The 25075-nt window shown below is 39.4% G+C and overlaps 2 protein-coding genes and 1 long non-coding RNA gene across 9 annotated transcripts in view; 2 read left to right on the forward strand and 1 right to left on the reverse strand.

The window, feature by feature from the left end:
- Positions 1-2041: 2041 nt before the first annotated feature.
- On the forward strand, positions 2042-8577 carry LOC133543672 (gastrula zinc finger protein XlCGF57.1-like). The gene is made up of 2 exons (XM_061888355.1): positions 2042-2147; positions 6822-8577. Exon 2 carries the CDS (start codon positions 6839-6841, stop codon positions 8120-8122), a length of 1284 nt encoding a protein of 427 aa, XP_061744339.1. The 5' UTR covers positions 2042-2147; positions 6822-6838; the 3' UTR covers positions 8123-8577.
- Positions 8527-14849, reverse strand: LOC133543676 (uncharacterized). Its single transcript, XR_009804473.1, has 2 exons — positions 14796-14849; positions 8527-8689 (listed from the first exon to the last, which is right to left on the reverse strand). It is a non-coding gene; the product is annotated as an uncharacterized LOC133543676 (long non-coding RNA).
- dtymk (deoxythymidylate kinase (thymidylate kinase)) overlaps positions 10995-25075 on the forward strand; it is a 47100-nt gene continuing 33019 nt past the window's right edge. For 2 of the 7 annotated variants that reach the window (XR_009804471.1, XR_009804472.1), the window contains exon 1: positions 22123-22328. Coding sequence is in view for 2 of the 7 variants with exons in the window: in XM_061888358.1 (XP_061744342.1) it covers positions 22199-22328 (130 nt within the window). In the remaining 5 variants the exon portion in view is untranslated. Of the gene's footprint in view, positions 11226-22121; positions 22329-25075 lie in introns of those variants that run through there. The other 5 variants (XM_061888361.1, XM_061888362.1, XM_061888360.1 and 2 more) reach the window with 5 other exon arrangements.

Here is a 25075-nt window from a genome sequence, read left to right on the forward strand (position 1 = left end):
GTGCCATCCATCCATCCATCATCTTCCGCTTATCCGAGGTCGGGTCGCGGGGGCAACAGCCTAAGCAGGGAAGCCCAGACTTCCCTCTCCCCAGCCACTTCATCCAGCTCTTCCCGGGGGATCCCGAGGCGTTCCCAGGCCAGCCGGGAGACATAGTCTTCCCAACGTGTCCTGGGTCTTCCCCGTGGCCTCCTACCGGTTGGACGTGCCCTAAACACCTCCCTAGGGAGGCGTTCGGGTGGCATCCTGACCAGATGCCCGAACCACCTCATCTGGCTCCTCTCCATGTGGAGGAGCAGCGGCTTTACTTTGAGTTCCTCCCGGATGGCAGAGCTTCTCACCCTATCTCTAAGGCAGAGACCTGGAAACTCATTTGGGCCGCTTGTACCCGTGATCTTATCCTTTCGGTCATGACCCAAAGCTCATGACCATAGGTGAGGATGGGAACGTAGATCGACCGGTAAATTGAGAGCTTTGCCTTCCGGCTCAGCTCCTTCTTCACCACAACGGATCGGTACAACGTCCGCATTACTGAAGACGCCGCACCGATCCGCCTGTCGATCTCACGATCCACTCTTCCCTCACCAGTGCCTCCATGGAAATGCGCCCGTCTACCTCCAAAGAACTACTCACCCCCAAATCCTCCACACGACACCTCCGCTCCAAACAGGCTAGCATCATCCAACCTCCAAGGACAAAGCTATAAACTATGGGAGACTGGGCTTTCTGCTCCGCTGCTCCCAGTCTGTGGAAGGCTCTCCCTGACCACCTGAGGGCACCCCAGACTGTGAATGATTTTAAAAAAGGCTTAAAAACCCTTCTTTTTTAAAAATACTTTTATATATATATAAAATCCTTTTTTATATGCATACTAGCTCTAGCTATAAGGCTGTTCTAGTTTTTATATTTTATTTATTTTTATTATTATTTATTTATTTATTGTTTTAATACACTGTAGCTCTTTGAGGTTGTTTGCTCAATGTAAAGTGCTTTTTACAAATAAAATGTATTATTATTATTATCATTATTATTATTATTGTCAATATCGGCTGCTGAGTTTAATTTTTGTAATGATTTCTCCTGGTGGTGTGCCTCCGGATTTTATCAATGCAAAAAATGTGCTTTGGCTCAAAAAAGGTTGAAAAACACTGGTCTAGAGCAGGGGTCGGCAACCCATCATGTTGCAAGAGCCATATTGGACAAAAAAAAACAAAAAAAACTAATCTGTCTGGAGCTGCAAAAAGTAAAAAGCCTTATGTAAGTGTTCTAATGAAGGCAACACATTAAGTAAGTGTCTAAAAGAGTGAGTAAACTCCTGGAAATTACTGGTTTAAAACTGCCAAATGTATAGATGTGTGTGTCCAAGTTAAAGGAAAGGACTGCTTGTCTTCTTCTAATATATTTATTACAATCTTTGGGCAATGTTTGCTGTGGTCTGGAACAACATGATAAACTTTGCTGTGGTCTGGAACAACGTGACAGACCATCAGAAATGCAGCCGATATTACATACAGAAAATGTGCCACAAGACATGCAAATATTAATTTAACACACAGAGGATATAAATAAAGGAAAGTTACAAGCTACAAACGAGGCAATATGTACACACAGCTAGCCTAAATAGCTTGGATGTCAGCATGGATTATTAGCACTCCACAGAAGTTGACAACATCAACATAGCACACCTTTGTGCATTCATGCACAGTATAAAACGTTTGGTGGACAAAATGAGACAAAGGGAGTGGCATGAAACACGTCTTTCTGTGGCAGCGTCGGCGAAAGTCGTGCGTAAACAAACTACGGTGCGTTCAAGGGCCAACAAAATTAGTCGGACAAAACGGTGCTGGCCAAATACTGTCGTCGGCGAAGTGTGTTTAATATAAACCATTTAGTGGTTAATTTAGTTACCATTTAGTGGTTAATTGTATGGAATATGTACTGTACTGTGCAATCTACTCATAAAAGTTTCAATCAATCAATTAAACATTGTCAAAACAACAAATATATATAAGGGCATAGTTTGCATGCAGTAAGTGAAAGCCGCCGAAGGGAGCAGCAAAGTCTTGTCCAGAGTTGATTGAAGAAGAAGAAAAACCCGGAAGTGAGCAAGACTCCGCTCAGTTCTGCGACGCCATCTCGGCTTCTAAGTAACTTTTTTTAATTGTCTTTTTATTCTTCTCACTTAGTGGGACATCTCTTGCAAGTTGATACTCACTTTGTCTCCTGTCAACATTCCTTTTAGGAGGGCGGAATATGTCTTAGGGAGGCACAGACGCTGCTGTTAGCATGACATGCTAATCTGAGAGCTAGCTAATGATTTCTAAAATGTCCTCTTTTCGTCCTTTAAACACTTTAAAGTTACTACATCAAACTTTTTAAAGTACTTTAAACATCTAAGAGTTAATACATAAACCTTTATATTATATTAACAAGTACTGTAGTATATTTGGAGGTACTACTACTGTAAATACACAGTTAAATATTAACATGTAGTATATTTGGAGGTACTACTACTGTGAATACACAGTTAAATATTAACATGTATTGTAGTATATTTGGAGGTACTACTACTGTAAATACACAGTCAAATATTAACATGTATTGTAGTATATTTGAGGTACTACTACTGTGAATACACAGTTAAATATTAACATGTATTGTAGTATATTTGGAGGTACTACTACTGTAAATACACAGTTAAATATTAACATGTAGTATATTTGGAGGTACTACTACTGTAAATACACAGTTGAATATTACTTTGTATTGTAGCATATTTGGAGGTACTACTACTGTAAATACACAGTTAAATATTAACATGTAGTATATTTGGAGGTACTACTACTGTAAATACACAGTTAAATGTTAACATGTATTGTAGTATATTTGGAGGTACTACTACTGTGAATACACAGTTAAATATTAACATTTATTGTAGTATATTTGGAGGTACTACTACTGTAAATACACAGTTAAATATTAACATGTATTGTAGTATATTTGAGGTACTACTACTGTGAATACACAGTTAAATATTAACATGTATTGTAGTATATTTGGAGGTACTGCTACTGTAAATACACAGTTGAATATTAACAAGTATTGTAGTATATTTGGAGGTACTACTACTGTGAATACACAGTTAAATATTAACAAGCATTGTAGTATATTTGGAGGTACTACTACTGTAAATACACAGTTAAATATTAACAAGTATTGTAGTATATTTGGAGGTACTACTACTGTAAATACACAGTTAAATATTAACATGTATTGTAGTATATCTGGAGGTACTACTTCTATAAATACACAGTTAAATATTAACAAGTATTGTAGTATATTTGGAGGTACTACTATTTTAAATACACAGTTGAATATTACTTTGTATTGTAGCATATTTGGAGGTACTACTACTGTGAATACACAGTTGAATATTAACAAGTATTGTAGTATATATGGAGGTCCTACTACTGTAAATACACAGTTGAATATTACTTTGTATTGTAGTATATTTGGAGGTACTACTACTGTAAATACACTGTAGAATATTAACAAGTAATGTAGTACATTTGGAGGTACTACTACTGTAAATACACAGCTGAATATTTACACGTGTTGTAGTTTATTTGGAGGTACTTCTACTGTAATTATACAGTTGAATATTAACAAGTACTGTACTATATTTGGTAGTACTACTGTAAATACACAGTTGAATGTTAACAAGTAATGTAGTATATTTGGAGGTACTACTACTGTAAATACACAGTTAAATATGAAGAAGTAATGTAGTATATCTGGCGTTACCACTGTAAAAACACAGTTGAATATTAACAAGTAATGTAGTCTATTTGGAGGTACTACTGTAAATACACAGTTGAATAATAAGTAGTATTTATAGTAATATATTAGGAGGTACTACTGCAAACACACAGTTGAATGTTAACAAGTGCTGTAGTATATTTGGAGGTAATACTACTGTAAATACACAGTTGAATATTAACTAGTACTGTAGTGCGTTTGGAGGTACTACTGTAAATACACAGTTGACGAATAAGTACTTTTATTGTAATTTATTAGGAGGTACTACTGTAAATACACAATTGAATAATAAGTACTTTTATTGTAATATATCAGGAGGTAGTACTGAAAACACACAGTTGAATATTAACAAGTGATGTAGTATATTTGGAGGTAAAATATTACTGTAAATACACAGTTGAATATTAACAAGTACTGTAGTGTATTTGGAGGTACCACTGTAAATACACAGTTGAATATTAACAAATTCGGTATTATTTGAAGGTACTACTGTAAATACACAGTTGAATATTAACACGTACTGTAGTACTGTACATTTGGAGGTACTACTGTGAATACACAGTTAAATATTAACACATACTGTAGTATATTTGGAGGTACTACAGTAAATACACAGTTGAATATTATCAAGTATTGTAGAATGTATGGAGCTACTACTACTGTACATACACAGTTGAATATAAACAAGTACTGTAGTATATTTGGAGGTACTACTACTGTAAATACACAGTTAAATATTAACAAGTAATGTAGTACATTTGGAGGTACTACTGTAAATACACAGCTGAATATTTACACGTGTTGTAGTTTATTTGGAGGTACTTCTACTGTAATTATACAGTTGAATATTAACAAGTACTGTAGTATATTTGGAGGTACTACTGTAAATACACAGTTGAATATTTACACGTGTTATAGTATATTTGGAGGTAATACTACTGTAAAATGTAAATACACTGTAGAATATTAACAAGTAATGTAGTATATTTGGAGGCACTACTGTAAATACACAGCTGAATATTTACATGTGTTGTAGTTTATTTGGAGGTACTACTACTGTAATTACATAGTTGAATATTAACAAGTACTGTACTCTATTTGGTGGTACTACTGTAAATACACAGTTGAATGTTAACAAGTAATGTAGTATATTTGGAGGTACTACTACTGTAAATACACAGTTGAATAATAAGTAGTATTTATAGTAATATATTAGGAGGTACTACTGCAAACACACAGTTGAATGTTAACAAGTGCTGTAGTATATTTGGAGGTAATACTACTGTAAATACACAGTTGAATATTTGTATTGTAGTATATTTGGAGGTACTACTGCTGTAAATACACAGCTGAATATTACTTTGTATTGTAGCATATTTGGAGGTACTACTACTGTAAATACACAGTTGAATATTACTTAGTATTGTAGCATATTTGGAGGTACTACTACTGTAAATATACAGTTGAATATTACTTAGTATTGTAGCATATTTGGAGGTAATACTACTGTAAATACACAGTTGAATATTAACTAGTACTGTAGTGCATTTGGAGGTACTACTGTAAATACACAGTTGACAAATAAGTACTTTTATTGTAATTTAGTAGGAGGTACTACTGTAAATACACAATTGAATAATAAGTACTTTTATTGTAATACATCAGGAGGTAGTATTGAAAACACACAGTTGAATATTAACAAGTGATGTAGTATATTTGGAGGTAAAATATTACTGAAAATTCACAGTTGAATATTAACAAGTACTGTAGTGTATTTGGAGGTACTACTGTAAATACACAGTTTAATATTAACAAATTCGGTATTATTTAAAGGTACTACTGTAAATACACAGTTGAATATTAACACGTACTGTAGTACTGTACATTTGGAGGTACTACTGTGAATACACAGTTAAATATTAACACATTCTGTAGTATATTTGGAGGTACTACAGTAAACACACAGTTAAATATTATCAAGTATTGTAGAATATATGGAGGTACTACTACTGTAAATACACAGTTGAATATTAACACGTACTGTAGTACTGTACATTTGGAGGTACTACTGTGAATACACAGTTAAATATTAACACATTCTGTAGTATATTTGGAGGTACTACAGTAAACACACAGTTAAATATTAACAAGTATTGTAGAATATTTGGAGGTATTACTACTGTAAATACCCAGTTGAATATTACTTAGTATTGTAGCATATTTGGAGGTAATACTACTGTAAATACACAGTTGAATATTAACTAGTACTGTAGTGCGTTTGGAGGTACTACTGTAAATACACAGTTGAATATTAACTAGTACTGTAGTGCGTTTGGAGGTACTACTGTAAATACACAGTTGACAAATAAGTACTTTTATTGTAATTTAGTAGGAGGTACTACTGTAAATACACAATTGAATAATAAGTACTTTTATTGTAATACATCAGGAGGTAGTACTGAAAACACAGTTGAATATTAACAAGTGATGTAGTATATTTGGAGGTAAAATATTACTGTAAATACACAGTTGAATATTAACAAGTACTGTAGTGTATTTGGAGGTACTACTACTGTGAATACACTGTTGAATATTAACAAATTCGGTATTATTTGGAGGTACTACTGTAAATACACAGTTGAATATTAACACGCACTGTAGTATATTTGGAGGTACTACAGTAAATACACAGTTGAAAATTAACAAGTATTGTAGAATATATGGAGGTACTACTACTGTAAATACACAGTTGAATACAAACAAGTACTGTAGTATATTTGGAGGTATTACTACTGTAAATACACAATTGAATATTATCAAGTACTGTAGTATATTTGGAGGTACTACTACTGTACATGTGAAATATTATTAAACTTATTGGGTACTTTTGCACAATACTGTAAAAAGTAAGTAGTGGATCAATATCGCTGATATCAGCCTGAATCTGACTTTGTATCGGAGCGGAAAGAAAACCGCTCACTTGCTTTCCCTGTCTCTGCCAGACATCCCTCTGCTGCTCATGGCCAGTGGACAGAAGCCACACCCCCCTGGCGTTAAAGAGGAGGAGGAGGAGCCACACATCAGTCCGTGTGGTCCAGGCCTGCAGGTAGATGCCGACATCAGCACTTTCCCTTTCACTATCGTGCTGGTCAAGTGTGAGGAGGTGGACCACGCTCCGCCCTCACATCTTCACCACCCTGCAAGGGGGGCGGAGCCGCTTAGTGGTCAGGTGACAACACCAGCATCCTTAGGGGCGGAGCCTATAAGTGTATCTGTGAGTGGTGAGGTGAGAAGAGAGGGACAAATGGCCGACATGTGGCAGTCCTCTGAGAGCGAGGACGAGGCCGGCAAGGACGGTCACTTGCAGCCGGGCGAGAAGAAGCTAAGCTGCTCGGAATGTGCCGGCTGCTTTGGCGACAAGAGCATCCTGAAGCGCCACATGAAGCGCCACACCGGGGAGAAACCCTTCCCCTGCTCAGTTTGCAGCAAGCGCTTCAGCCGCAGGGACTGCTTGCTCTCCCACATGAGGTGCCACGCCCCGGACAAACCTTTCAGCTGCTCTGTGTGCGGCCAGATGTTCCGTCACCGGCAGAACCTGCTGTCTCACCTCAAATGTCACATCGGGGAGAAACCCTTCAGCTGCGCACTGTGCGGAGGAGCCTTCTCCACCAAGGCACATTTGAAGAGGCACGCCAGGACGCACACCGGGGAGAAACCTTATCTCTGCTCCGTGTGCGACAAGAGGTTCTCCGCCAAGGGGAACGTCTTGCTGCACATGAGGACTCACACGGGGGAGAAGCCTTTTTCTTGCACCATTTGCGGCGGGACATTTTCCACCAAGACACATTTGACCAGGCACACCAGGACGCACACCGGGGAGAAACCTTTCCCTTGCTCGGTGTGCGGGCAAAGGTTCTCGCTGAAGGAAAACATGACCACGCACCTGAAAAAACACGGCAGGGAGCCCTGCATTTCTTGCCCCGCCTGCCCACAGACTTTCTCCGACAAGAAAGAAATGGCGGCGCACAGAAGAAGGCACGCGGCGGAGAAGGCCTTCGCCTGCTCGCTGTGCGCCAAGAGCTTCTCCAGCAAGGGCAACATGACGGCACACCTCCGAGCGCACAGCGGGGATAAACCTTTCGCCTGCTCGCTGTGCCACAAGCGCTTCTCCATAAAGGGGGACATGATGAGGCACCAGAGAACACACACCGGGGAGAAACCCTTTGGCTGCGCCGCCTGCCACAAGCGATTCACTCGAAAGTGCCACGTCAGCAAACACAGGTGTGCTGCTGGACAAACATGAAGGACCACTTCTTTGATATCGTGATTTTATTGATGTCCAGTATCATGTGTTTACACCTAGTACAGAAGTACTTCTCATGTCCTGTATTACATGTCTACTACTACACGATGCACAGGCAGGAAAACAGTTGACACTCGGCTTAATGCTTACACGCGCAGCTGCACACTGACTACTCTACTCTTCACTGTTTCATTTGACTTGATAAACTTTCACTTTTCAGGAGAATGAATATTATTATTTGTGTACTACACTAATAGTAGTATTTCAAGAGGAGGCATCTTCGTTCAACCATGAGGCGCTCTCTAAAATGCCTTTGAAACATGAGACATTGCAAGAAAACATCCGGAAGTAGAAAAATAATATATATATATACTTGGTGTAATAACATGTATTTAAGATGTAAACATAAATGGATGTTTATTTGCAAATACATTAATATTTGTCACTCAGGGTAATGATTGGTAGTTTTTGCACTAGTTCTTCTCCGTTTCAGGTCCAATGTTGTCCTGGGACAAATAGTTTGTCATCCCTGAAGTTGGAGCTGTGATGAGGTTGGTCTTCTGCCTGCTGGGAGAGGATAAAAAGATGGGAGGAGCCAGGGAGGTCACTTGATGTGTGAGGTGATGGACTACTTGCAGGTGGGTTTGGATCAGCTGGAGATTTTTTTAACCATCACTGCTGTGCTCCTGGCAAACCACACGGTGGCGCCAATGAATCCAACTTTATTTGAAACGCACTTTTTAGACTTTCTCAAGGGTAGAACCCAGTGTAGTGGTAAAAAGCTACAAGTAGGCAAGTATCAAATAAAAACTTGTTGACTTGTGACGGTACCAAACGAAAATGTGGTGACGTGTGACGGTATCAAACAAAAACTTGCTGTTGTGTGACGGTATCAAACAAAAACTAGGTGACGTGTGACGGTACCAAACAATAACTTGCTGACGTGATGGTTTCGAACAAAAATGTGGTGACGTGTGACGGTACCAAACAAAAACTTGCTGACATGTGATGGTTTCGAACAAAAACTAGGTGACGTGTGACGCTACCAAACAATAACTTGCTGACGTGATGGTTTCGAACAAAAATGTGGTGACGTGTGACGGTACCAAACAAAAACTTGCTGACATGTGATGGTTTCGAACAAAAACTAGGTGACGTGTGACGGTACCAAACAATAACTTGCTGACGTGATGGTTTCGAACAAAAATGTGGTGACGTGTGACGGTACCAAACAAAAACTTGCTGACGTGATGGTTTCGAACAAAAACGTGGTGATGTGTGACGGTATGAAACAAAAACTTGGTGACGTGTGACGGTATCAAACAAACACGTGGTGACGTATGACAGTATCAAACAATAATGTGGTGACGTGTGACTGTATCAACCGAAAACTTGGTGACGTGTGACGGTATAAAAAAAACTAAGTGACGTGTGATAGTATCAAACAAAAACGTGGTGACGTGTGACAGTATCAAATAAAAACGTGGTGACGTGTGACTGTATTAAACAAAAACTTGGTGACGTGTGACGGTTTCAAACAAAATCTTGATGACGGTATCCAAAAAAATCTTGGCTACGTGTGACAGTATCAAACAAAAACTTGGTGACGTGTGACGGTATCAAACAAAAACTTGGTGACGTGTGACGGTATCAAACAAACACGTGGTGACGTGTGACAGTATCAAACAATAATGTGGTGACGTGTGACGGTAATACGGTATCAAACAAAAACTTGGTGACGTGTGACGGTATCAAACAAAAACTTGGTGACATGTTATGGTAATACGGTATCAAACAAAAACTTGGTGACGTGTGGCGGTACAAAACAAAAACTTGATGACGTGTGACGGTATCAAACAAAAATCTGGTGACGTGTGACTGTATCAAACAAAAACTTAATGACGTGTGACGGTATCAAACAAAAACTTGGTGACGTGTGACGTATCAAACAAAAACTTGATGACATGACGGTACCAAAAAAAATAAAGTTTGAGTTTGAACATCAAATATGTTGTCTTTGTAGCATATTCAACTGAATATGGCTTGAAAAGGATTTGCAAATCATTGTATTCTGTTTATATTTACATCTAACACAATTTCCCAACTCAAATGGAAACGGGGTTTGTATATGTATGTATATATATATATATATATATGTATATATATATATATATATATATATATATATATATATATATACACACACACATTCATTATGTCGTCCATTTACTTAATATTATAAACTGTTACAGGTGTATTAAATAATCATGATAATATAAAAATATATAATGTAATAGAAGGTGTGGATATAAATGGCATCCGGTGTTGTCAGACAGGGCGGAAGCGGAAAATGACGTCACACTCGTGATGAGTTGATGAAACTGTATTGATACTGTGTAGTTACTTTGTCACTAAATACTGACCTCTGCTGGACATTAAACATTCCTACAGGCAACCTAAGGACCGACTCAACTGACACTGACTTTATGACCTATTTTATACAATAATATCAACCACGTCATTGTATTTAATTTAGGATTATTTCATATCTTCATTGAAATACAAATATATTTGTATCATAACATTGAGATCTAAGAAAACGTGTTGTGAATGAGGATGCTTGTGGACTGGGAATTTTATGATTTATTTTTTTTACACATTTTAATTAAAAAAAAAACAGTTTTTCCAACTTATTAAAACTTAGACGATATATATTCTGAGTTATTATGTCACGGCGGAAATCTTTCATTTTGCCTGAGGCTGCTCCATGATCTCCGACGACGATAAAGTACAAATGACGGCGATTGTCTTGGCAGCGGCATCTCGTTTACGCATGCGCGTCTTTATAAACACAGTTTGGCGCGGTTCGCCTATCGGTCACGTGACCGAAACAGCTCATGATCACTTTCTAAAAGCGGTGCCGACGCAGGGTTTTGCTTTTATGAGCTACGTCACACACCACCTGGCTGGCGCACCTGTCAGCCAGCATTTGTGGCTACGGAGACACTTCGTGGAAAATACTCAATTTGGAGCGTTTTTTGGCTTGTGGAGTACCGGGACAACAGAGACTGTTGCCAGGAGGACTTTTGACGCGGTACCGTGAGTACACAGCTGCGGCTTCCACACATTTCAACGTAACTTTGGAGAAATATATGTGCTTTATGAACTTTAGACAAATATATGTGCTTTATGAACTTTGGGGATGTTAAAAGTTCTTTGGGCTGTGTTTTTTCTTTTAGTGTGTGTGTTGGACAGGTGTTTGACTTATTGGCGGGCTTTATTTGTGGCATGTTAAAGGCTTACTGAAAGCCACCACGCAGTCTGATAGTTTATATATCAATGATGAAATATTAACATTGCAACACATGCCAATACGGCCGCTTTAGTTTACTAAATTGCCATTTTTAATTTCCCGGGAGTTTCTTGTTGAAAACATCGCGGAAGGATGACGTGTACGCGTGACGTCACCGACTGTTAGGAAATATTAGTGCTGCGCACACACACACAGCTAAAAGTCGTCTGCTTTAGCGGCATAATTACACTATTTTGGAGATGGTTTGGTTTCAAACAAAAACCTGGTGACGTGTGACGGTATCAAACTAAAACCTGGTGACGTGTGACGGTATCAAACAAAAACTTGGTGACGTGTGACTGTATCAAACAAAAACGTGGTGACGTGTGACTGTATCAAACAAAAGCTTGGTGACGTGTGACGTTACAAAACAAAAACTTAATGACGTGTGACGGTATCAAACAAAAACGTAGTGACGTGTGACTGTATTAAACAAAATCTTGGTGACGTGTGACAGTTTCAAACAAAAACGTGGTGACGTGTGACGGTACCAAACAAAAACGTGGTGACGTGTGACGGTACCAAACAAAAACGTGGTGACGTGTGACGGTATCAAACAAAAACTTGGTGACGTGTGACGGTATCAAACAAAAACGTAGTGACGTGTGACTGTATTAAACAAAATCTTGGTGACGTTTGACGGTATCAAACAAAAACGTGATGACGTGTGACAGTTTCAAACAAAAACGTGGTGACGTGTGACGGTATCAAACAAAAACGTGGTGACGTGTGACGGTATCAAACAAAAACGTAGTGACGTGTGACTGTATTAAACAAAATCTTGGTGACGTTTGACAGTATCAAACAAAAACGTGATGACGTGTGACAGTTTCAAACAAAAACTTGGTGACGTGTGACGGTAACAAACAAAAACGTAGTGACGTCTGACTGTATTAAACAAAATCTTGGTGACGTTTGACGGTATCAAACAAAAACGTGATGACGTGTGACAGTTTCAAACAAAAACGTGGTGACGTGTGACGGTATCAAACAAAAACGTGATGACGTGTGACAGTTTCAAACAAAAACGTGGTGACGTGTGATGGTAACAAACAAAAACGTAGTGACATGTGACTGTATTAAACAAAATCTTGGTGACGTTTGACGGTATCAAACAAAAACGTGGTGACGTGTGACAGTTTCAAACAAAAACGTGGTGACGTGTGACGGTATCAAACAAAAACGTGGTGACGTGTGACGGTAACAAACAAAAACGTAGTGACGTCTGACTGTATTAAACAAAATCTTGGTGACGTTTGACGGTATCAAACAAAAACGTGATGACGTGTGACAGTTTCAAACAAAAACGTGGTGACGTGTGACGGTATCAAACAAAAACGTGATGACGTGTGACAGTTTCAAACAAAAACGTGGTGACGTGTGACGGTATCAAACAAAAACGTGGTGACGTGTGACGGTATCAAACAAAAACGTGGTGACGTGTGACGGTATCAAACAAAAACGTGGTGACGTGTGACGGTATCAAACAAAAACGTAGTGACGTGTGACTGTATTAAACAAAATCTTGGTGACGTTTGACGGTATCAAACAAAAACTTGGTGACGTGTGACGGTAACAAACAAAAACGTAGTGACGTGTGACTGTATTAAACAAAATCTTGGTGACGTTTGACGTTATCAAACAAAAACGTGGTGACGTGTGACAGTTTCAAACAAAAACGTGGTGACGTGTGACGCTACCAAACTAAAACTTGGTGACATGTGACGGTATCAAACAAAAACGTAGTGACGTGTGACTGTATTAAACAAAATCTTGGTGACGTTTGACGGTATCAAACAAAAACGTGGTGACGTGTGACGGTATCAAACAAAATCTTGGTGACGTTTGATGGTATCAAACAAAAACGTGATGACGTGTGACAGTTTCAAACAAAAACGTGGTGACGTGTGACTGTATTAAACTAAAACTTGGTGTCGTGTGACGGTAACAAACAAAAACGTAGTGACGTGTGACTGTATTAAACAAAATCTTGGTGACGTTTGACGGTATCAAACAAAAACGTGATGACGTGTGACAGTTTCAAACAAAAACGTGGTGACGTTTGACGGTATCAAACAAAAACGTAGTGACGTGTGACTGTATTAAACAAAATCTTGGTGACGTTTGACGGTATCAAACAAAAACTTGGTGACGTGTGACGGTAACAAACAAAAACGTAGTGACGTGTGACTGTATTAAACAAAATCTTGGTGACGTTTGACGGTATCAAACAAAAACATGGTGACGTGTGACAGTTTCAAACAAAAACGTGGTGACGTGTGACGGTATCAAACAAAAACTAGGTGACGTGACGGTATCAAACAAAAACATGGTGACGTGACAGTATGAAACAAAAACGTGGTGACGTGTGATGGTATCAAACAAAAACGTGGTGACGTGTGACAGTTTCAAACAAAAACGTGATGACGTGTGACAGTTTCAAACAAAAACGTGGTGACGTGTGACTGTATCAAACTAAAACTTGGTGACGTGTGACAGTTTCAAACAAAAACTTGATGACGTGTGACAGTTTCAAACAAAAACTTGATGACGTGTGACTGTATCAAACTAAAACTTGGTGACGTGTGACGGTACCAAACAAAAACTTAATAACGTGTGACGGTATCAAACAAAAACTTAATAACGTGTGACGGTATCAAACAAAAACTTGGTGACGTGTGACGGTACAAAACAAAAACTTGGTGACGTGTGACGGTACAAAACAAAAACTTGCTGACGTGTGACGGTATCAAACAAAAACTAGGTGACTTGTGACGGTATCAAACAAAAACATGGTGACGTGACAGTATGAAACAAAAACGTGGTGACGTGTGACGGTATCAAACAAAAACGTGGTGACGTGTGACGGTACCAAACAAAAACTTGGTGACGTGTGACGGTACCAAACAAAAACTTGGTGACGTGTGACGGTATCAAACAAAAACATGGTGACGTGACAGTATGAAACAAAAACGTGGTGACGTGTGACGGTACCAAACAAAAACTTGGTGACGTGTGACGGTAATACGGTATCAAACAAAAATGTGGTGACGTGGGATGGTTTCAAACAAAAACCTGGTGACGTGTGACTGTTGCTGAATCTTTTGCAATTTGTTCAAATAATATTGGAGAAGTCAAAGTAGAAAGATGGCGGTGGGAAGCTTTAGCCTTTAGCCACACAAACACACGGTGATTCCTTGTTTAAAATTCCCGGAGGTGAAGCTTTACTATGGATCAGAGCGGTCAAGCGAACATGGATCCCGACCGAACGTCTACCAGCAGTTTTCGGTGAGAAAATTGTGGTAAAAAGTCGCCACTTACCGGAGATCAGCTGAGCTTGTGCCGTCTATGCATCTGCCGTCGACTTCCCCTCAGACACCGGCCTCAAGACACCCGTGGAGACACACCTCCGACTATCAGGTACTGTTAAACTCACTAAAACACTAGCAACACAATAGAAAGATAAGGGATTTCCCAGAATGATCCTAGTAAATGTGTCTAAAAACATCGGAATCCGTCCCAATTCAATTGCGTTTTTTTTTTGTTTTTTGTTTTTATTCAATATCCTCAAACACAAATCTTTCATCCTTACTCAAATTAATGTGGAAATTGTCGCTTTTTTGGTCCGAATAGCTCTTTTTGTTAAAGGCTCCCATTATAAACAATGTGAGGATGTGAGGAGCCCTCACACCGGTGACGTCATCGTCCGCGACTTCCGGTAAAGGCAGGGCTTTTCTGTCAGCGACCAAAAGTTGCAAACTTTATCGTGGATGTTCTCTACTAAATCCTTTCAGCAAAAATATGGCGAAATGATGAAGTATGACACTTAGAATGGAGCTGCTATCCCCGTTTAAATAAGAACATCTCATTTCAGTAGGCCTTTAAATAGAAGCCTGGTTGTGTTCTGGCTAATAGTTTAATTACTGTTTGAGTCGTTAAAAGCTGAATAGCAGGTCGCACCTGTCACTCCGTCATTGTGTCGTGGCAGCGAGGTGTGTTTGGTACAGGTGTAACCATGACAACCATTCCCTTTTTGAACCACAATTTGTGGTTACGCATACCATTCAGGGACAATATAGGGCTGGGCGATATGACTAAGAAATGTATCACGATACAAGTGTTTCATATCAGTCAATATCGATAATTATTGATTAAAAAAAAACAAAAAACTATTCTAAATAAAGACCAGGAGAAAAAAGGCTGAATTGAAATACTTTTATTTTAAATATAAATTATGCAATATTTCCCCCAAAATGATTTCCCAATGGAATATTTGATGTGAAGTACTTGAAGTCAATAATTCACAACATAGATTTTGATTCATTATTATCTTTTAAACAATGAGAGCTTAAAACCAACCTGCAAAGCATCTTTGTGTGATTATAGTGTCAACATAGTGACTTTTTCTCCTTACATGTCCCCCTTTTTTGCTTCTTTATTCCATTTTCATTACTTTTTTTCTAATGTCGTTTTCTTAATAGTGTTTTAAAAATATGCAGCAGGCCGGTTAAAAAAAAAAAAACAGAACGTTTGGAATTTTTTTTTCCGCCTTTTTTTTTTTTTTTTTTTTTGTCCTCGACAGTGTCCTGGAGAAGCTAAAGTATCGCGAGAATGGGCGAGGTCAAAAGACCTCCTGCCATTGGGGTGCCCACACTTTTTCTGCAGGCGAGCTACTTTTCAATTGACCAACTGGAGGGGATCTACCTCATTTATATATATCATTTATATTTATTTATTTATGAAAGAGACATTTTTGTAAACAAGTTAAATGTGTTTAATGATAATACAAGCATGTGTAACACATATAGATGTCTTTCTTTCACAAAGACAAGAATATAAGTTGGTGTATTACCTGATTCTGATGACTTGCATTGATTGGATTCAGACAGTAATGATGAGAACGCCCACATTTTCAAATGGAGGAGAAAAAAAGTTGTCCTTTCTGTACAATACCGCATGAAAGTGGTTGGTTTTTGGCATCTAATTCATCCAGCTTCCATACACTTTACAAGAAAAACATTGGCGGCAAATTCCGGAGCTTGCTTGATTGACATTCACGGCACCCGAGGGTCTTGTGAGATGACGCTAGCTGCTGCCAGTTCATTATTATGAAAAAATGACAGAGAGGAAGGCGAGAAACACTTTTTATTTCAACAGACTTTCGCGTCGTCCCTTCCGTCAAAACTCTAAAGGCCGACTGCACATTTCCTATCTTCACAATAAAAGCCCTGCTTTATGCTGCCTGCGCTAACAAAATAAGAGTCTCAGAAGCTTTCTGAGGGATCGCTTGTGCACGCCAGTTTTCCGAGACTCTGTATTTAGTTAGCGCAGGCAGCATGAAGCAGGGCTTTTATTGTGAAGATAGGAAATGTGCAGTCGGCCTTTAGAGTTTTGACGGAAGGTACGGCGCGAGAGTCTGTTGAAATAAAAAGTGTTTCTGGCCTTCCTCTCGGTCATATTTTCATAATAATGATCTTGCAGCAGCCAGCGTCATCTCACAAGACCCTCCGGTACCGTGAATGTCATTTAAGTGACGTCTTGGTGAAGATTGATGATCACTCATTTTTAGGTCTATTTTTTTTAAAAGCCTGGCTGGAGATCGACTGACACACCCCCCGCGGTCGACTGGTAGCTCGCCATCGACGTAATGGGCACCCCTGCCTTACACGGATACATGTGACCTAAAATGGGCGGGAGGGAGGAAGGGGACAGCCCCTCTAATGCCTGAAGGACCCCAATGAAGGCGTGATAATACCAAGTTATATGACCCTTAAGGGTTACAACTGCAAAATTAGTAAAGCAAAAATATCTTGAAAGGTTAGCATGCTGGAATGCTAATATTTTTTCCTCACCGTTATTTTTCACCAATGACAATCAGCCAATTATCATGCTTTTAAAACAGGCAGCTGTGTGGGCTGTTTTAAGGTCCTTCCACCATCATTGGGGTCCTTCAGGCATTAGAGGCATTAAATGTCTTCCTGGGGGAGGGTTTTTGTAGGGGGGAAGAAATTGGGCGTGACAGGCCAAGCAGGGATGACCACGCCCCGCGCTCTTTTGATTGTTCGCCGCAAAGTGTCTCGCTTGTACTTTTTGTGTAAAAACCTTTATTTATAAATTGCAACTTTTACAAACAGTTGAAAAATAATCATCACAATAAGTACAAAAACGGCGCCAGGGGGTTGTAAACTCATCCATCCATCCATTTTCTACCGCTTATTCCCTTTCGGGGTCGCGGGGGGCGCTGGCGCCTGTCTCAGCTACAATCGAGCGGAAGGCGGGGTACACCCTGGACAAGTCGCCACCTCATCACAGGGCCAACACAGATAGACAGACAACATTCACACACTAGGGACCATTTAGTGTTGCCAATCAACCTATCCCCAGGTGCATGTCTTTGGAGGTGGGAGGGGCCTATCCCCAGGTGTATGTCTTTGGAGGTGGGAGGGGCCTATCCCCAGGTGTATGTCTTTGGAGGTGGGAGGGGCCTATCCCCAGGTGTATGTCTTTGGAGGTGGGAGGGGCCTATCCCCAGGTGTATGTCTTTGGAGGTGGGAGGGGCCTATCCCCAGGTGCATGTCTTTGGAGGTGGGAGGGGCCTATCCCCAGGTGTATGTCTTTGGAGGTGGGAGGGGCCTATCCCCAGGTGCATGTCTGTGGAAGTGGGAGGGGCCTATCCCCAGGTGCATGTCTTTGGAAGTGGGAGGGGCCTATCCCCAGGTGCATGTATTTGGAAGTGGGAGGGGCCTATCCCCAGGTGCATGTCTTTGGAAGTGGGAGGGGCCTATCCCCAGGTGTATGTCTTTGGAGGTGGGAGGGGCCTATCCCCAGGTGTATGTCTTTGGAGGTGGGAGGGGCCTATCCCCAGGTGCATGTCTTTGGAGGTGGGAGGGGCCTATCCCCAGGTGTATGTCTTTGGAGGTGGGAGGGGCCTATCCCCAGGTGTATGTCTTTGGAGGTGGGAGGGGCCTATCCCCAGGTGCATGTCTTTGGAGGTGGGAGGGGCCTATCCCCAGGTGCATGTCTTTGGAGGTGAGAGGGGCCTATCCCCAGGTGCATGTCTTTGGAGGTGGGAGGGGCCTATCCCCAGGTGCATGTCTTTGGAGGTGGGAGGGGCCTATCCCCAGGTGCGTGTCTGTGGAAGTGGGAGGAAGCCGGAGTACCTGGAGGGAACCCACGCTTGAGATATATATTAATCACGGGGGTGGGGGGGCTTTTTAGTTATTTTTAAATCTTTTTTTTTTCCCAAATAGTTCAAGAAAGACCACTACAAATGAGCAATATTTTGCACTGTTATACAATTTAATAAATCAGAAACTGATGACATAGTGCTCTCTTTTTTTCCAACCAAAAATACTTTGCTGTGATTAGGGGGTACTTGAATTAAAACAATGTTCACAGGGGGTACATCACTGAAAAAAGGTTGAGAACCACTGCAATAGAGAAAGGGAAATACTAGGAAATAAGTTAGCCAAAGAGACGGTTGGATATTTAGGGTTGCACTCAGAACACATAGAATACCAAATATTACATTTTAAAAAACGGGGTTAAATAAAAAAATTATATAGAATAGGGTTCCATGGGGTCCACACTCCATGTCAGTAGGTGGCGCTAATGCACAGCACAGGGTTGCTTGCCAACCGCCATAAAGGTAGAAGAAGAAGCGGAGGAAAGGTTGTGTCACGCCCCCCCATGAATACAACTTTGAATACTGCTTGGAATACAACTTTGTATACTACTTGCATTGTACTTTAATACAACTTTGAATACTGCTTGGAATACAACTTTGAATACTGCTTGGAATACAACCTTGAATACTACTTGAATACAGCTTGGAATACAACTTTGTATACTACTTGCATTGTACTTTAATACAACTTTGAATACTGCTTGGAATACAACTTTGAATACTGCTTGGAATACAACCTTGAATACTACTTGAATACAGCTTGGAATACAACTTTGTATACTACTTGCATTGTACTTGAATACAACTTTGAATACTGCTTGGAATACAACTTTGTATACTACTTGCATTGTACTTTAATACAACTTTGAATACTGCTTGGAATACAACTTTGTATACTACTTGCATTGTACTTTAATACAACTTTGAATACTGCTTGGAATACAACTTTGTATACTACTTGCATTGTACTTTAATACAACTTTGAATACTACTTGAATACAACTTTGAATACTGCTTGGAATACAACCTTGAATACTACTTGAATACTACTTGAATACAGCTTGGAATACAACTTTGTATACTACTTGCATTGTACTTGAATACAACTTTGAATACTGCTTGGAATACAACTTTGTATACTACTTGCATTGTACTTTAATACAACTTTGAATACTGCTTGGAATACAACTTTGTATACTACTTGCATTGTACTTTAATACAACTTTGAATACTGCTTGGAATACAACTTTGAATACAACTTTGTATACTACTTGAATACAACTTTGAATACTGCTTGGAATACAACTTTGAATACTACTTGGAATACAACTTTGAATACTACTTGCATTGTACTTTAATACAACTTTGTATACTGCTTGGAATACAACTTTGTATACTACTTGCATTGTACTTTAATACAACTTTGAATACTGCTTGGAATACAACTTTGTATGCTGTTTGCATTGTACTTGAATACAACTTTGAATACTACTTGAATACAACTTTGAATACTGCTTGGAATACAACCTTGTATACTACTTGCATTGTACTTTAATACAACTTTGAATACTGCTTGGAATACAACTTTGTATGCTGTTTGCATTGTACTTGAATACAACTTTGAATACTACTTGAATACTACTTGAATACAGCTTGGAATACAACTTTGTATACTACTTGCATTGTACTTGAATACAACTTTGAATACTGCTTGGAATACAACTTTGAATACAACTTTGTATACTACTTGAATACAACTTTGAATACTGCTTGGAATACAACTTTGAATACTACTTGGAATACAACTTTGTATACTACTTGCATTGTACTTTAATACAACTTTGAATACTGCTTGGAATACAACTTTGAATACAACTTTGTATACTACTTGAATACAACTTTGAATACTGCTTGGAATACAACTTTGAATACTACTTGGAATACAACTTTGAATACTACTTGCATTGTACTTTAATACAACTTTGTATACTGCTTGGAATACAACTTTGTATACTACTTGCATTGTACTTTAATACAACTTTGTATACTGCTTGGAATACAACTTTGTATACTACTTGCATTGTACTTTAATACAACTTTGAATACTGCTTGGAATACAACTTTGTATGCTGTTTGCATTGTACTTGAATACAACTTTGAATACTACTTGAATACAACTTTGAATACTACTTGGAATACAACTTTGTATACTACTTGCATTGTACTTTAATACAACTTTGAATACTGCTTGGAATACAACTTTGTATGCTGTTTGCATTGTACTTGAATACAACTTTGAATACTACTTGAATACTACTTGAATACAGCTTGGAATACAACTTTGTATACTACTTGCATTGTACTTGAATACAACTTTGAATACTGCTTGGAATACAACTTTGTATACTACTTGCATTGTACTTTAATACAACTTTGAATACTGCTTGGAATACAACTTTGAATACAACTTTGTATACTACTTGAATACAACTTTGAATACTACTTGGAATACAACTTTGAATACTACTTGGAATACAACTTTGAATACTACTTGCATTGTACTTTAATAAAATTTGTATACTGCTTGGAATACAACTTTGTATACTACTTGCATTGTACTTTAATACAACTTTGTATACTGCTTGGAATACAACTTTGTATACTACTTGCATTGTACTTTAATACAACTTTGAATACTGCTTGGAATACAACTTTGAATACTGCTTGGAATACAACTTTGAATACTACTTGGAATACAACTTTGAATACTGCTTGGAATACAACTTTGTATGCTGTTTGTATTGTACTTGAATACAACTTTGAATACTACTTAAATACTGTTTGGAATACAACTTTGAATACTGCTTGGAATACAACTTTGATTACTACTTGGAATACAACTTTGTATACTATTTGCATTGTACTTTAATACAACTTTGAATACTGCTTGGAATACAACTTTGAATACTACTTGGAATACAACTTTGTATACTACTTGCATCGTACTTGAATACTACTTGAGTTATGTTGGCATTGTTCCTACCCGCCATGATTGCAGTTTTTCTCATCTTTATTTTACATTCAACTTTGACCTAATAAAGATCATTTTTGCAAACTTAAAAAAACAAAAAAACATTTACTTTCGGGGTCATGATTAATACAGACGTTTTGTTAACGCTATATTATAAAAATATAACGCTATATTATAAAAATACAGACGTTTTGTTAACGCTATATTATATAAAAAAAAATAAAAAACAATTTACAAACACCAGCTACGGGATGACGTAAGAGGAAACGTGACCCCGGAAGTAAATACGTCATCCCATAGCTTGTGTTTGTTAATTGTTTTTTTTTTTTTTAATTTTTATAATGTAGCGTTAACAAAACGTCTGTATTTTTATAATATAGCGTTATATTTTTATAATAGAGCACTAACAAAACGTCTGTATTAATCATGACCCCGGAAGTAAATGGGGGAGGGGGGAAGACATCTGGTGTGACAGTTGCTTAAGCCAAAGATAGAAGAAGAGAAAAGATGGCGTGTAAACGAGGAGCTCTCATCGTGCTGGAGGGGGTGGACAAAGCGGGGAAGACCACGCAGTGCAAGAAGCTGGTGGAGGCGCTGCAGCAGAGTGGACACCCCGTGGAAATGATCAGGTTTCCCGGTGAGCTCCCACCTTTGCTGTCACGGATCTTTACCAGCTTTTTTTCTTTCTTTTAACGCAGGGTGACTTTTTGGGGGATGGAGTGAAACTTTTATTAAGTAGATCGCACAGTGCGGTACATATTCTGCACAATTGACCACTAAAGGGTAACACCCGAATAAGTTGTTCAATTTGTTTAAGTCATCAATTCCTGGTGCAAATATACAAACCCCGTTTCCATTTGAGTTGGGAAATTGTGTTAGATGTAAATATAAACAGAATACAATGATTTGCAAATCATTTTCAACCCATATTCAGTTGAATATGCTACAAAGACAACATATTTGATGTTCAAACTCATAAACTTTATCTTTTTTTTTTGCAAATAATAATTAACTTGGAATTTCGTGTCAAAGTAGTTGGGAAAGGGCATGTTCACCACTGTGTTACATCACCTTTTCTTTTAACAACACTCAAACGTTTGGGAACACGCACAGCAGAGGGAGGGATGAGAGGGAAGCCAACACTACTATATCGTGTGTCCCTTTTTCGGCGGATTTTTCCGCTTGTGCAGATCATTTTGTCAACTTGTAATAGTTTTGTGGGTTTATTCAAATTTGCTTTCTCAAATTTTTATTTGAGGGGGCAAGACATTTATTTAGCCCCCTCTTGCCCCTGCGTAGAGCCGGCCATGCTCATTACGCAATATCCCGAAAAACGGCGTCAAAGTGCCTTGATTTACACCATCACTATATCCACCCGTCTTTTGTCCTGTGACGTCACTGCGTGAAGCCACCAGAAACAAACATGGCGGATAGCACAGAGAGGTATAGCATAGTAGCTCGAATTCAGACTCGGATTTCAGCGCCGTAAGCGATTCAACAGATTACGCATGTATTGAAACGGAAGGTTGAAGTGTGGAGGCAGGTGCCAAAAATGAAATTAAAGAAGAAACAGAAGCTTTTGAGCCGTATCACGACAGACAGTGGCACGGTAAGGAAGCGCGGACGAATTCGGCGATCGCCTTTGACCAACGATTGGTATGTGTTTGTTTGGCATTAAATGTGGGTGGAGGGAAAGGCTGGATGAAAATATAGCTACAAATGAGGCATAATTGGCGCAGTGAGAGAGTGTCCGTGCTCAACCCGAGGGGTCCCTGGTTCAATCCCCACCTAGCACCAACCTCGTCACGTCCGTTGTGTCCTGAGCAAGACACTTCACCCTTGCTCCTGATGGGTGCTGGTTAGCGCCTTGCATGGCAGCTCCCTCCATCAGTGTGTGAATGTGTTTGTGAATGGGTGAATGTGGAAGTAGTGTCAAAGTACTTTGAGTACCTTGAAGGTAGAAAAACGCTATACAAGTACAACTCATTTATCATTATTTAAGTTACAAATGCCTTGGGCACTAATGCACCCCCATACCATCACACATGCTGGCTTTTGAACTTTGCGTCGATAACAGTCTGGATGGTTCGCTTTCCCTTTGGTCCGGATGACACGATGTTGAAAATTTCCAAAAACAATTTGAAATGTGGATTCGTCAGACCACAGAACACTTTTCCACTTTGCATCAGTCCATCTTAGATGAGCTCGGGCCCAGAGAAGCCGGCGGCGTTTCTGGATGTTGTTGATAAATGGCTTTCGCTTTGCATAGCTGAGCTTTAACTTGCACTTACAGATGTAGCGACAAACTATGTAGTGACAATGGTTTTCTGAAGTGTTCCTGAGCCCATGTGGTGATATCCTTTAGAGATTGATGTCGGTTTTTGAGACAGCGCCGTCTGAGGGATGGAAGGTCACGGTCATTCAATGTTGGTTTCCGGCCATGCCGCTCACGTGGAGTGATTTCTCCAGATTCTCTGAACCTTTTGATGATATTATGGAGCGTAGATGTTGAAATCCCTAAATTTCTTGCAATGTCACTTTGAGAAACGTTGTTCTTAAACTGTTTGACTATTTGCTCACGCAGTTGTGGACAAAGGGGTGTACCTCGCCCTGTCCTTTCTCGTGAAAGACTGAACATTTTTTGGGAAGCTGCTTTTATACCCAATCATGGCACCCACCTGTTCCCAATTAGCCTGCACACCTGTGGGATGTTCCAAATAAGTGTTTGATGAGCATTCCTGAACTTTATCAGTATTTATTGCCACGTTTCCCAACTTCTTTGTCACGTGTTGTTACTATATAAAAACTTAGTGCCAGTTTTGTGTAATAAGTGACAATTTGTATAATTATTAGTTATTACAGGATGTCCAAAGTGCGCCTCGGGGACCTCAGCTGAGTTTTGTTGGCCCGCAACATGTTGGCGGGAATAAAAATAGGTAAAAAATGTATAAAAAGTGAAGTGTGAAGTGAAGTGAATTATATTTATATAGCGCTTTTCTCTAGTGACTCAAAGCGCTTTACATAGTGAAACTCGATATTTAAGTTACATTCAAACCAGTGTGGGTGGCACTGGGAGCAGGTGGGTAAAGTGTCTTGCCCAAGGACACAACGGCAGTGACTAGGATGGCGGAAGCGGGAATCGAACCTGCAACCCTCAAGTTGCTGGCACAGCCGCTCTACCAACCGAGCTATGCCGGTCATGAGAAAAAAGTTAAAGGTGAAAAGAATTTTGGTTCTGCGGCCATTTTTGGACAGCCCCTGTACTCGTGTAACCTGCCTGGCCTGCTTCCATTCTGCCCGGGACTTGAACCAGGGATCCTCTGAATGTGAGTGCAAGCGTGCTAGGCACCGAGCTAAAAGCCTCAACATATAAAGGACATGGAT

Source organism: Nerophis ophidion, linkage group LG26 (genome assembly GCF_033978795.1).
Source record: "Nerophis ophidion isolate RoL-2023_Sa linkage group LG26, RoL_Noph_v1.0, whole genome shotgun sequence".
Classification (NCBI taxonomy): domain Eukaryota; kingdom Metazoa; phylum Chordata; class Actinopteri; order Syngnathiformes; family Syngnathidae; genus Nerophis; species Nerophis ophidion.

Excerpts from the sequence above, each read along its gene's own strand:
- LOC133543672 (XM_061888355.1), top strand. The coding sequence starts at position 6,839 with ATGGCCAGTGGACAGAAGCCACACCCCCCTGGCGTTAAAGAGGAGGAG.